General features: G+C 32.7%; 1 protein-coding gene across 1 annotated transcript in view; it reads left to right on the forward strand.

Moving 5' to 3' along the window:
- LIN28B (lin-28 homolog B) overlaps window positions 1-14,304 on the forward strand; it is a 97,420-nt gene that overhangs the window by 43,663 nt on the left and 39,453 nt on the right. The window contains exon 3 of the mRNA XM_033103182.1: window positions 4,051-4,235. Within this exon, the coding sequence (XP_032959073.1) occupies window positions 4,051-4,235 (185 nt within the window). The remainder of the gene's footprint in view (window positions 1-4,050; window positions 4,236-14,304) is intronic.

Here is a 14,304-nt window from a genome sequence, read left to right on the forward strand (position 1 = left end):
TATTAGGTTGGTGCAAAACTAATTGCTATTTAAAAGGTTAAAAATAATTGCAAAAACCGCAGTTATTTTTGTACCAACCTACTATAACTCCTGATGTATTTTGCAAAGGAGAATGTGTTTTCCAATTTCTCCTTTCTTTTTTTTAGTGTAGTTTAACAATCTCTTGCTAAGACAATGGCATTTACCTTGTAAAAGGTATTCCTACATACAGTTCTCCTGTCTCCATACATACACACTGCCAAAGAAGCTGTATCTTTCAAAACACAAATTTGATCTTGCTACTTCTAAAAGCAAAAAAAGTATCATTAGATCTTTATTTTAGACAGTAAAATTACGGTGTTAACAATTTCCATGGTCTAGCTGTCACTTGTATTTTCCAGCCTCATTTTTGGTTATCCCCTTCACGATAATATGTTTAACTAAGCTACTTGCCATCCCTAGACATGCATTAACTATCCTGTTACATCAGCATATGGTCATACCATTAGCTCAGTTTGGATGACTACCTTCAGTCTCCATTAAAATCTCACACTCTCTTTTCATGCACTCAAAAAAAGCTTGCCTACCTCATGTCTAAAAGCTTCAATACTGCTTCCAAATATAGGCCTCTCCTTGGTATTCCCTTTTAGCTCTGGGAAATATTCTTATAGTATTCATTTCATAATTTCTCTTCCTCTATCTTCTGTAGTCTCTCTCGCAGGAACACTAGTTCTAGTTGAATATTTGTTCTTTTGGATTCATCCTCTGTACTCATATTTTCTCTCATATATTTCATTTTGGGGGGTCTGTTTTTTTCTATGTCCTGAGATATTTTCTAACCTTTTACTTCCAACCCATTTAATTTCAACAATCATTTTTAACTTTCCTAGAGTGTTTTTTAAATTCTCCGGTTGTTTTTGTTCTTGTTTTATTGATGTCATACCGTCTCAAATATCTCTGGAGATACTAATTGGATGATATATAAAATTTCTTTTGTTCCTTCATTTATTTTGGCCTTTCTTCATTATGCTGCATATTTTGTGATTCTTGGTTGACCTTTCAGATGTATGAATGAGGAGTAAGAATGAGAGATGGAATGATTTAAGGTTGAGTGGGTAGGAAGCCAGCTCTTGTACCAGGGACCCCTAATTGTTAGAATGAAGAGGGGTTTGTGTGTCTGATCCAATATTTTACCAGTTGCCCAGATATTCTCTTCAGTCTCTTTACAGAAGGGCCTCACATCATTTGCCTTAAAATATGAATGTTTTCACCTACAACCTAAGAGAGGTATTGTAGATCTTTGAGGCAGGAGACTAACAGGCTGAGGTTAAGTAAGTGAGAATATGCAGGTGTGGAAGACACTATGGCGTAGGGAGGAGACTTGATGCCAAAATATCAATGAAGAAACTATTATACTTATCCAAGTAGGAGATAGTTAGGACCTGAAGTAGGGCAGTAGTTATCCAGTGGAATGGTTGGGGCAGATGAAAGAAATTAGGGAGATAAAATGCGCAGATTCAACAAGTGGGTTTGGGTAAAACTAAGGATTAGAACCAGCTTGACTAGAAAAATGGAGGCACCTTTAATAAATATTGTCAAGTCAAGAAGAGAAGGGGATTTTTGTGAAGAAACATAATGAGCTAATTCCCCATCTTTCAACAAATCTTTCCCACCTGTATAGTAGCAGTTTTTGATATAATAGCAAAGATAAAATATTCTATGTGAATTGTCTTTTTATTGCAATGCCACTGTAGTTTCTTAGGAATATTATTATTTTTATGAAGTATTATGAACCTACATTGCCTTATATACTAATTTGGAGAAGGATGAGTATATGACAGAATTTTTAAAAAATATTCTTTCAAAATATCATGAAGAATATACAGAACTTAGTGGTCCATAATATCTGGAAATTTACTTTAGGTTTGAAATGTCCAAATCCAAATTATCAATCATAAGTTAACTTATAAATGATACCTATCGTAAATTGTAACAATGGAAAATGAAATCAAATTAAGTTGGTGAAAATGCAGGAAGACACTAAGAACTAAGAGGAAATAAATAAGTGATGGAGTTTTTTTTTTTTTTTTTTGGAGTTTTTACTACAGTAACAAAACAGGAACATATGACAGTTCTAATTAATTGCAGTAGTTGACTTACGCTCCACTTCATCTCATTTGATAATCTGCACTTTCTTGAGTGGGAAGTGAGAAAAATGAAAGCAAAAGAACTATTATAATTAATGAGGAGAAAGCTCAGGAGGAAAAAAGTGGAAGATTTGGAATAAAAAAAAAAGCTTTATAAAGAGTGTATATATATATATACATATATATATATATACACATACATATATATATATTTTTTTTTTTAACAGAGTAGGCAGCTGTGTTTTTTTGGTTTGGTTTTGTTTTTCCTTCTGATTTCTCCATAGCATCAGACAGCAGACAATGCGAGCCAGTTGCAGACTTCCACATGAAGGGTTTAGCAGTGTCAGATGACCTGCACTAGAAACAGGTTAAAAACCCTGTTTTCACGTATCATATTACTCTCACAATGAATAGTCTACTTTTGCATTGAATTCTGAAGTGTTGTTTTTATTTGTTCCATGTAATTATTTGGTTATATGTAATTATTTAACTGCCTTTTGAATAATGGAATTGGGAGGGATGAAGATTTTTCTGGTTTAGTATTTTCCTAAGTATACTAATCACCTGTGCTTATAAAGAAAGGGCTCTGGCATCAATTATGTTGGGAAATTGCTAGATTAAACACAGTTAAACAAGATTTTTATTTCAGTGGCGAATGGTGGTGGGTAGGACATCTCAGAAACTTTAATATGTTAATAGGAGCACTAAGAAGAAACAATATACTGAACAGTGTTTCACAAACTTATTTGACCACAAAATCATTCTTTGTGGAGCCTATTTTTGGAACCACTGTTCCTCAGAATGTATGTAGGGAAGCTCAAATCCCTTGAATTTACAGATAAACAGAAAAGAGATAAAATGGCTCACTCAAAGCTGCGTAGCTATTTGCTTAAAGAACTGGACTTGAACCAAGGTCTTCGGCCATATTTACTTAGTTTTGCTTCCTTTTGCCCTTTTTAAATTCAGAAAGGTCTTTAAAAACTACATGGTATTCCAAATTAGATCTGTAAAATATACACAAGGGGGTTTGAAGAAAAATAAAATTAATGGCAGTTATTTTTAGTAGATTTTGAATTGGCACATTGACTTTGACAAAAGTAAGATCGAAAGAGCCAATTCATATTTGTAACCAAGGTTACACTTTTACACTTATATAGTCAGGAAACTATTTTTTTTTGGTTGCAAAAATCAACTATCTTTCAAATTATAAAAATCTATTTGCTTTCAAATTATAGAATGTCAACACAGTACAATTATGTGTATATCAAAAAGTTTCCTCACTTTCCCAGAAAAGGACTAGAGAAAATAACTGTTTACAACTTGTCTGTTGTTCCAGACCCCATCTCTACATAGATAAACATGTATCTTTTAAAAACTTCTTTACATAGATGGCATTACGGTAAACACACTCTTCTTTAACCTTAATTTTTTAAATCAACAATATTACATGTTTATCTTCCCATGTTAATACATACAGATCTCCTTTGAATGGCTCAATAATGTTACATTCAATAGCTGTACTATAATTTAATCAGTTTCCCATTGGACATTAGGGTAGTTGTAATTTTTTACTAGTGGTAAATTTTGATATAGTCTTTTTTCTTTTTTTCTTTTTAACCTTTGTGTGAGTATGTCTGTAGAAGAATCTTTGAAGTAGAATCGCTGGGTCTAAGAATATGCACATTTAAATTTTTGTAACTACTGCCAAATTGCCTTTTAAAATGGTATTAGTTTATTCTATCACTTCCAACATTGTAACAGGAAACTTTAAAATGGTATAAATTCTACTTAAAAAAAACTTTATACTTTGTAATGGATAACAGAATATCTTGCTGTGTTAATCTTAAAATTATAGAGATAATTTATAAAGCATTGATAATCATGATCTCTCTCTCTCTCCCCCTCCCTCCCATGCTCTTTACAGAGCAAATTATTCATGGAAGGATTTAGAAGCCTAAAAGAAGGAGAACCAGTGGAATTCACATTTAAAAAATCTTCCAAAGGCCTTGAATCAATACGGGTAACAGGACCTGGTGGGAGCCCCTGTTTAGGAAGTGAAAGAAGACCCAAAGGGAAGACACTACAAAAAAGAAAACCAAAGGGAGATAGGTAGGTTATCATTTTGCTTTGTTAGTTGATGAGTTTATTGTATTTGGAAGACTTAAATTTATTTACATTTTTATTATGTTACCAGACTTTATATAGTCTAGCCAAAATAAAATAAAATGCTGCTACTGTGTCATTGAATAAAATTTATCAGGAATATCGGTTCTCTTGCAATTTGAGCTATCTGCAGAATACACTGAACTGAGCACTCAGCAGTGAGCACTCAACAGTGCCCTGACCACCATTTTCACCAGACTTTTCTGACACCACAAATGTGGTTGGAGTTTCTAACAGACAAAACTGCCTGTCTGTGCATCCAAACACTGCACCTGTTTTTTCAAATAAAACTTACTGTTTTTCCTGTTTTTAAAAGATAACTCACATAGAAAAAATTTAAATAATATAAAAAATATAAAGAAGTCATGGAAAAATATCACTTAAAATCCTAACAAGAAGTAGGAATCATAATATCTGTGTAATTTTTTTTGAAACTTGCATTTCTCTTTCACTGAACAGTAGTACATCATGTAATATTTCATGTCAGTCATTAACACCTGCATAAGTTCCCACAGTGTGACTACCAAAATTTAATTCAACATTGCTATGTTGATGGATATTTAGGCTATTTCCAGTATTTTAAATCTATCAATAATAGCACAGTGGAATCCTTATGTGTACAATTTTGAAAAATTGTCTGATTATAACCTTACAATCAATACCTAATAATGAAAAATCTGGATCAAAAGCTATGCAATTTAAAGATTTTGATACCTATTTCCAAACTGCTTTCCAGAAATGATTAAGGCCAACATATGCTATCCCTCCAGAAGAGAGACTGTTCATTGAATGATGTCATGTTTTTAAGCTTTCTAATTACATAGGTTTAGAGATGCAGCTAATTTTTTTCTCTGCATCCTTTGATTAGAAGTTAAATATATCTTTATTTTTTCTCCTATGAATTGTATATTTCTTATCCTTTGCTCAGTTTTCTATTGAGATGTCCATTTACTGTTATTGATTTGCAAGTTTTTTATTATATGTTTACAATGTTAGCCTTGGCTGAAATAGATAAGAAATCGTTTTTTCAATTTGTAAACTATATTTTAGCTTTAGTTACAGTGACTTTAAAAATAATGTTGAAGTTTTGAATTTTTATTCAGACAAGGCTATCACTGTTTCCTTAATGCTATCTGACTTGATAGATATCTGGTTTTCTAAACTACCAAATTAAAAATATACTATATCCACCTATATTTTCTTATATAATTTTCATTAACTTACTTTTCACCTTTAACTATCTCTTTGTATGTAATTTGTTTTTTGAAGAGAGGGCTATAAGGATCAAGCTTTTCTTTTTTATCCAAATTGTTAGCAGTTATCCCTGCAGCATTTATTGCCTAGTCCATGTTCACACTGGTTTGAAAAGCCATCAGTAAGAGAATAAATGTTTACATCTACATTTGTGGAGCTCATTTTATATAAAATGAAGACCATGGAACTGTGTGAAAGTGAAATGTTACACTTATCTGTTGAAGTGATTTGTCTGCTCCCAGAAAGAGAGATAGTGTGTACATGTATACATATAAGTAAAGCAAAGTAAAATAAAACAAAATAAGTAAAAATTAAAAAATTATTTTCCATGTCTTTTACATAAAATATCTAACAATATAGTTCTGGCTCAAAAACTATGTGCTGGATTGGAAGCATTAAGAGAGGGAGAGTCATGGATATCAAGAGTAGAGAAATAAGACAGCAGGGCATTCTTTTATGTAGGAATTTGTCAGCCATTGTAAGATTTTGATTTGGGGGAAAATGGGAAGTCACTGGAAGATTTGACTTTGAAATGTATCGTGATCTGATTTCCTCTTTAAAGTATCGTTCTGGCAGATGTGATGACAACACAAAGTGGAGAGGTGAGGACTGAAGTTAAAAGACCACTAAGGAGGCAGTTCTAGTAATACAGGAAAATATAACGGTGGTTCAAATTGGGAGGGATGGTACCAGTAGAGGTGGTGAGTAAAAGTCCTGAGATGTTTTGAGCATAGAGACAGCAGGATTTCCAGATGGATACAGATGTGGATCGTGAGGAAAGTGAAGTGCTCAGGATGACTGTGAGGTTTGTTTGGCCTGAGCAACCAGAAAAAAGGAGGGACCATTTACTGAGATGGAGAAGAGTAGGGAAGGAGCAGGAAATCAGAAGTATGGTTTCAGACATATTCAACTGGAGACACTTAATAGACATCCAAGTGGAGATGTAGATTAGGCAGATAGATGTGTGAGTACGGAGTTCCAGAGCTACAGATTTAAAAAAAAAAGTTGGCAGTTTTCAGCAAAAAGATGATACTTAACAGCCATGAGACTGAGTGAGATTATCGTCAGAGTGAGTATACGCAGTAAAGGGAAGAAGCCTGAGCCCTGAGGCATTCCAGCGTGGAGGGATCAGTAAGAGTAGGAGGAATAGCAAAGGTCACTAAGTCAGGAGGAGAATCAAGGAAGAGTTTTGACTCAGAAGTCAAGAAAAGAAGTATGTCAAGAATGAGAGAGTATCGGGTATGATGATGATACTCTGGTGATGATGGTGAGATGATTAAATAAGATGTGCACCCAGACTTGACAATTTCAGCAACACCGGAAGTCGTTAGTGAAGTTGACAAGATCAGATGGAGGACTGGAGGGGATGAATGCCTGAGCGGGTTGTGTTCAACAGAGAAGGAAAGAAGTAGAGACAGCAAGTATAGACAATGTTTTGAGAAGTTTTCCTATAAATGGGAGTAGAAAAATGAAGCAGGAGCTAAGAAGAAGAAATATAGCATGTTTTTGTGTCAATGGGAGTGGTGTAGGAGAAGAGGAAAGATTGAACATGCAGGAGAGAGGAGGACAATTGATGGAGTGATTTCCTTGAGTCGGAAAGAGGAGTGGGATTTAAAGCACAACTAGGAGCGCTAGCCATGTGGGTACAGATAGTACAGTCCTAAAAACTGGAGATAAGGCACAGCACACAGGTACACATGCAGAGGGGATAAAGTGAGACTTCTCATCTTTTTATGCAGTTTTCGTAGTGAAATTTGAAGCAAAGTCATCAACTGAGAATGATGGTAGAAGAGGAGGTTTGGAGTTAAGAAGGAAGCAGAAAGTATAAAATAGGAAAATAAAAGAGTGGACAAACACATTGTGGAGAAAAGGTAGAATTCCACAACCAATGTAAGGTTAGTGGACATGAATTTAAAGTCAGGTCAAGTCAGATGATTGTGTTGTATTCCAGGCATTGTTGACTTCATGGCTATAGCTGTGAAATAGGCAGAAAGATGAATTTAAGTGGGGTCAGGACTCTTTTAGTTGAGAACAACAAGGAGAGAGAAGCAAAGGCACTGAGGGTATGTACAAGGGAACCATTGTAATGATGGATCGTAGAGTATAAACTGGGTAAGGACTAAAAACACTGAAAAAGTGACAGGTTCATGATAATAATTCTTATAGCTGTGGGTACTAGAAGGAATGATCTGAGAAAGTAGAAGGTGGTGGTGGTTAGAGGGTGAATAACTGCTCCCTCTGCTTACATTTGTTATGTGTCTTACTGTGATTAAAGCTTCGACACATTTGGTATCTAATGAATTACAACTTTCTATTAAGTTCGGGATGCCCATAAATTTTGTCAATAGGATTAGCTATTCCAGTTTTCCATGTTCCACTTACTTTTATAAAATGACAGACAAACCAATAAAATATTCAAATAAGCATAGAGACTCCTGTATAGAAACTGAAACAATGAGAAAACAAGATGTGACAATGACAACTGATGTCTGGAACAGTTGCCAAGACAATGATTTGCTTCCTAAATGCTTCAGAAAGATCTTTTGATAACTTCTTGATTTCTTCCATGGTAATTAACCATGTCTACTTTCTAAGAGTTCTAACAATGAGAATAAAATTGTGCTTTGATCTAAATTTTCATGTTTATTAACATAATTAGATAAAGTACCCTCAAAATATCTTAAAATATGGATTTTCTAGTTATTTCCCAGTGCCTTTTCCCCCTTGATTAGGTATTTTATTGCATTTCAAAGAACCAAGTCTTGAATTAATTTCAGTTATACTATTTTGCCCTAATATTTTGTGATTAATTTTATCTCCATTTCATTTTATTTTTACTTTTTATTATGAAAATTTTCAGAATACAAAAAGTAGAGAAAATGATAGTCAACACTCGTATATACCCACTTCATATATTTCAATAATTATGAACATTTTTATGGAAACTTTAAAGTTTTAAAATATATTACAGATGGCATAGCACTGTAATATCATGCCTTATAATTCCTCTCAAAATAAACAATACTTCCTTAATAGCATCTAATACCCAATCCATATTAAATTTCCCCAGCTGTCCAAAACTTATCTCTGTGGCTGTGTTTTTCAAATCAAGTCATTCATCAATGGACACTTAGGTTGTTTCCATCTTGGCTTTTGTAAATAATGCTACAGTGAACAGAGTGGTGCAGATATCTCTTTGAGATAATGATTTCCTTTCCTTTGGATATGTACCCAGAAGTAGAATTGATGGATCATGTGGTAGTTCTATTTTTAATTTTTTGAGGAACCTCCATATTGTTTTCCATAGAGGCTGCACCAATGTACGTTCCCACCAACAGTTGGGACAGGTGGATGCAGAGAAACAGGAGGGGGAGGATGACAAGATAAACTCCACATATACTTAGAAAGCTGTTCAACAAAAACTGTGATAAATACAGGAAACTCAAGACAAGTGAAAATAAGAAGCAGCAGTGACAAGAGAGGCTGTTTTGTAGATGTGGCCTCCCTTGCCTTCTGCCAATAGCATGCATGCAAGTGTTCCCTTTTCTCCACATCCTCAGCAACACTTGCTATCTCTTGTCTTTTTGCTAATGGCCATTCTGACAGGTGTGAGGTGATACCTCACTGTGGTTTTGATTTGCATTTCCCTGACAATTCGTGCTGTTGACCACCTTTTCATGTCCACGTTGGCCATTTGTATGTCTTTGGAAAAATGTCTTCTCCTTTCCTAATCAGATTTTTGTTGTTAGTGAGTTGTATGAATTCCTTATATATACTGAATACTAACTCATCAGATATATGATTTGTAAATATTTTCTCACATTCTGTAGGTTGCCTTTTCATTTTGTTAATGGTTTACTTTGCTATGCAGAAGCTTTTCAATTTGATACAGTTTCATTTGTTTATTTTCGCTTGTGTTGTCTTTGCTTTTGATGTCAAATCCAAAAAAACCATTGCCAAACCAATGTCAAGGAGCTTGCTCCTTATGCTTTCTTATAGGAGTTTTATGGTTTCAGGTCTGACATTCAAGTCTTTAATCCATTTTGAGTTGGTTTTTGTATATGGTGTAAGATAATGGTACAGTTTAATTCTTTTGCATGTGGCTGTACAATTTTCCAACACCATTTATTGAAGAGACTGTCCTTTCCCCATTGTATATTTTTGGCTCCTTTGTCCTAAGTTAATTGACTGTATATGTGTGGGTTTATTTCTGAGCTCTGTAGTCTGGTCTACTGATCTATGTGTCTGTTTTTATGCCAGTACCCTCTGTTTTGATTACTCTTGTTTTGTAATACAGTTTGAAATAAAGGAGTGTGTGTGATGCCTCCAGCTTTGTTCTTTCTCAAGATTGCTTTGGATATTTGTGGTCTTTTGTGGTTCCATAAAAACTTTAGGATCATTTGTACTATTTCTGTGAAAAATGTCATTGGAATTTTGTTAGGAATTGCATTGAATCTGTAAATCACTTTTGGTGGCCTGGGCGTTTAACAATATTCTCCCAGTCCATGAGCATGGAATATCTTTCCCTTTTTTTGTGTTTTCTTCCATTTCGCTCATCAATGTCTTATAGTTTTCAATGTATGGATCTTTTACCTCTTTGTTAAATTTATTCCTAGATATTTTACTCTTTTTGATTCAGTTGTAAATGGGATCATTTTCTTAATTTCTTTCTGATAGTTTGTTGTTAGTATGTAGAAACCAAATTGTTTTTGTGTATTGATTTTGTATCCTGCAACATGACTGAATTTATTTATTCTAACAATGTTTTGGTTGAGTCTTTGGAGGTTTCTATATATAATATTATGTCATTTGCAAATAGGGACAGTTTTACTTCTTCCTTTCCAATTTGGATGCCTTTTATTTCTTTTTCTTGCATAACTGTTCTGGCTAGGACTATGTTGAATAAAAGTGGGGAGAGTGGGCATCTTTGTCTTGTTCCTGATCTTAGAGAAAAAGCTGAAAGCTTTTGTATGATGATAGCTGTGGGCTAGTCATACATGGTCCTTATAATGTTGAGGTATGTTCCCTCTATACCCACTTTATTGAGAGTTCTTATCATAAATGGATGTTAATTTTTGTCAAAAGCTTTTTCTGCATCTGTTAAGATCATCAAATGATTTTATCCTTCATTTTGTTATTGTGATATATCATATTGATTGTTTGTGGCTCTTGAACCATCTTATATCCCTGAAGTAAATCCCACTTAATCACGGTGTGTGATCCTTTTACTGTATTGTTGTATTTGGTTTGCTAATATTTTGTTGAGGATTTTACACCTATGTTCATTAGGGATATTAACCTGTAATTTTCTTTTCTTGTCATATCCTTGCTGGTTTTGGTATCAAAATACCAAATCTGGCCTCCTAAAATAAGTTTGAGAAGGATTGATATTAATTCTTTAAGTTTTTGGTAGAATTCACCAATGAAGTCATTGGTGCTGAACTTTTCTTTGTCGAGAGGTTTTTGATTACCGATTCAGTCTCCTTATTAGTAATTGATGTGTTCAGATTTTCATTTTTCATGATAGATTGGTAGATTGTATGTTTTATGAATTTATCCATTTGTTGTAGGTTATCCAATTTGGTGTGTAAATGTTCATAGTAGTTGTTATGATTCTTAGTATTTCTGCGGTATCAGTTGTAATGTCTCTTCTTTTATTTCTAATATTATTAATTTCAACCCTATCTCTTTTTTTCTTGGTAAGTCTAATTAAAGTTTTGTCTATTTTGTTTCCCTTTTCACAATACCAGTTTTTAGTTTCTGTGATCTTTTCTATTGTCTTTTTAGTCTCTATTTCATTTCTTTCCTCACTGATCTTTGGTATTTCCCTCCTAACTTTGGGCTGTTTGTTTGTAACTTTTTGAAAATTGCTTTTTTTCACTCAGCATAATGGCTTTGAAATTCATGTAACCTTTTGAGTGTATCAGTAGTTTATTCCTTTTGATTGCTTAGTAATATTCCATTATATGGATATAACGGTGTTTATCCATTTATTCGTTGAAGGGCATTTGGGTATTTCCAGTTTGAGAGTTATGAGTAGAGCAGCTACAAACATTTGTGTACTAGTTTTCATGTGAACATGTCATTTATCTCAGAATGGGATTGATAATGTGGCCATAGGTATATGTTTAACTTTATAAGAAGCTGCCAGAATTTTCCAGAGTAATTGTACTATTTTGAATTCTTACCAACAACATATGAGAGTTCCAATTGTTCTGCATCTTTGCCAGCATTTGGTATTGACAGTATTTTTTATTTTAACCATTTTAATAGGTGTATAGTGATAGTTCATCATGGTTTTAATTTTCATTTCCCTAGAGGCTACTGCTATTAAGCTGCTTTTTATGTTTTTGTGCCATCCTTTTATCCTCTTTGGTAACATGTCCGTTCATACCTTTTGCCTCTTTTTTTCTGGATTTTTTTTTGTTTTGTTATTGTTGCATTTTGAGAGCTCTTAATATAAATTGTGGATAAATGATTTGCAAATGTTTTTTTCTGAATTTGTGGCTTGTATTTCCAATCTCATAAATATCTCTCACAGGGAAAAAGTTTTAAATTTTGATAAAGGCATTTATCTTTTATTTTGTGTTACGTTTATGTGATGTCTTTTTAAAGAAATCTTTGCTTAATACAAGATCACAAAGATTTTTCCTCCCATGTTTTCTTCTTATAGTTTTACATTTTACATTTATATCTACAACCTGTTTAGAGTTTTCTTTTGTATGGAAGGTTTGAGGTTTTAGTTGAGGTTTATTTTTTTTTGCATATGAATAATGTGAATTGTTCAAATATCATCTCTTGAAAAGAAAATCTTTTCTCTTGAAATATTTTTAAATTAAAAAGTTTAATCTAATTTGTAGTTTGCCGTTAAAAAATTAGAACTTTAAAGTTTTTATTACATGCAATTAAAATATTTAACATTCAAAATGTGGTTCCATCACCCAAGAGAACTTGTTTGTTCAATTCTAATTTTCATATATGTTATAGAAACACATTTTGTGAAGATTTATGTCTTTGTGGCAAGAAATATAAAATAATTTTAAAGATTCTACCTTAATTTTGAGTAAACTATTTACAAAAGAAAGTGGGATAATTGTTTCATTCTGTCTTAAAATTGTACTGCATTTAGCGTTCCAGCACTAGTGTCCAATTACCCAGTAGCAGTGTTATCTTGTTTTATTTTAAATTGTTCACATTCAAAATGTTTTCTTAAAATTTCAAATGAAATAATTTTAGACTTATTTTTGCTGTTTAGTTTTCTTGTGTTCGTTATCAAAGAGTAAAGAGATTGAAATGACTCCTATAAAGCTCTCTTTATGGTAAAATGAAGTTTTTTGTTAATTCAAAATTTTAAAACTTTATATTTCATGTCAAAAACTGGCCTACACTTGTTACATTTTCATTCTTTAATAAACCACAATTTACTATGAGGAAAAACAAGTAACTTTTTACATAAGGAAATTGTGGGGGAAGATAGTAGAATGATTATTTGTTTGCCACTGTTGATTTTTTAGTATTTTTATGAAATAATCATGTCAGCTAATAATGTAGAATTTAATATTTTATATAAAAATTTAATTTTGATTAACAAGTACGTTATATTTATAAAAAGAATGTGGACTGGAACAACAGGTTTGGAAATGTTTTTGTGTAGGTTAAATTACTTTAATCATACTAATTAAGGAATAGAAATACATATAATTTTTAAAAACATTTGAAGTACATGTATACATGGGAGATGTATATATTGAATGTATACATATAGCTTCATTTTTTATTGTTTATGGTTTCTTTTTTTACCTCCTTTTTCATTCTAATTTTTTTCTTGGGTAGTGACTGTCTTCATTGTTCTCCTTAACCTTCCACATCTTTTGACCCAACCACAGTCCAAGTAGTGCTATTCATAATAATGCAAGTTCCCTTTCAACAATGTTGACTTGAGATTTTTAAAATAACTTAGAAAATAATGCCACCGTTCTGCGGCTTTCATTCTGTTTCAGGCACTACTTTATTTGCATCACTGCATTAGCACATGAGTAAGCTTTTTGATTTTCTACATGAGTTGAAGTTTTAAGTATTTGTTTAGAAAGAAAGGTAATTGTTATGTGGTTCAGTATTAGTGCTTTCGGTGTGGAAGTGTAGGAAATTCCTTTCACTTGATCGTATGAGAAAGACTTATTAATTTATCATTTTTCAGATGCTCTTCTTTTAGATTAATTAAAAACTAATTATGAAATTGAACATTCCTATAGTCTAGTATTAACAATGGTATCATAATGGTACATTATGATATGTTTACTGTTTATAGTCAGAAAGACCAAGGTGAACATATCTACTCCCTATATATGTCTAATTTATTTTCAGCTTAGGAAAACTAATTTTAAATTGACTTTTTAAAAAATAAAAGTGAAGATGTGTGATAGTAAAACTATTTTTACAGGACAATAATATTGTGGTTTCAATTTCTTTAAATTTGCAAAAAGGTTTTGGAAGCCATGAGATACTGTTTTTAATTTGTTTATGATTTCCTTATTGAAGGACTGTATATTTTCATTTATTTATTTTAAAATAATTATTTATTGCCCTCATTTACCTTTAGAGTAAGTGAGCTCAAAACTAACTTGTGGTAATCCTCCTCTACCCCTCCCCCACACAACCTCTACAGCGGTATAACCTCTTCCACTCATTATCTCTGTGGTATAATTTTGAAGTTTTCCAGGTACTTTATAGTTAGGAATTCTAGTGAGCTCTATCTATCTAT

Source organism: Rhinolophus ferrumequinum, chromosome 3 (assembly GCF_004115265.2).
Source record: "Rhinolophus ferrumequinum isolate MPI-CBG mRhiFer1 chromosome 3, mRhiFer1_v1.p, whole genome shotgun sequence".
Taxonomy (NCBI): domain Eukaryota; kingdom Metazoa; phylum Chordata; class Mammalia; order Chiroptera; family Rhinolophidae; genus Rhinolophus; species Rhinolophus ferrumequinum.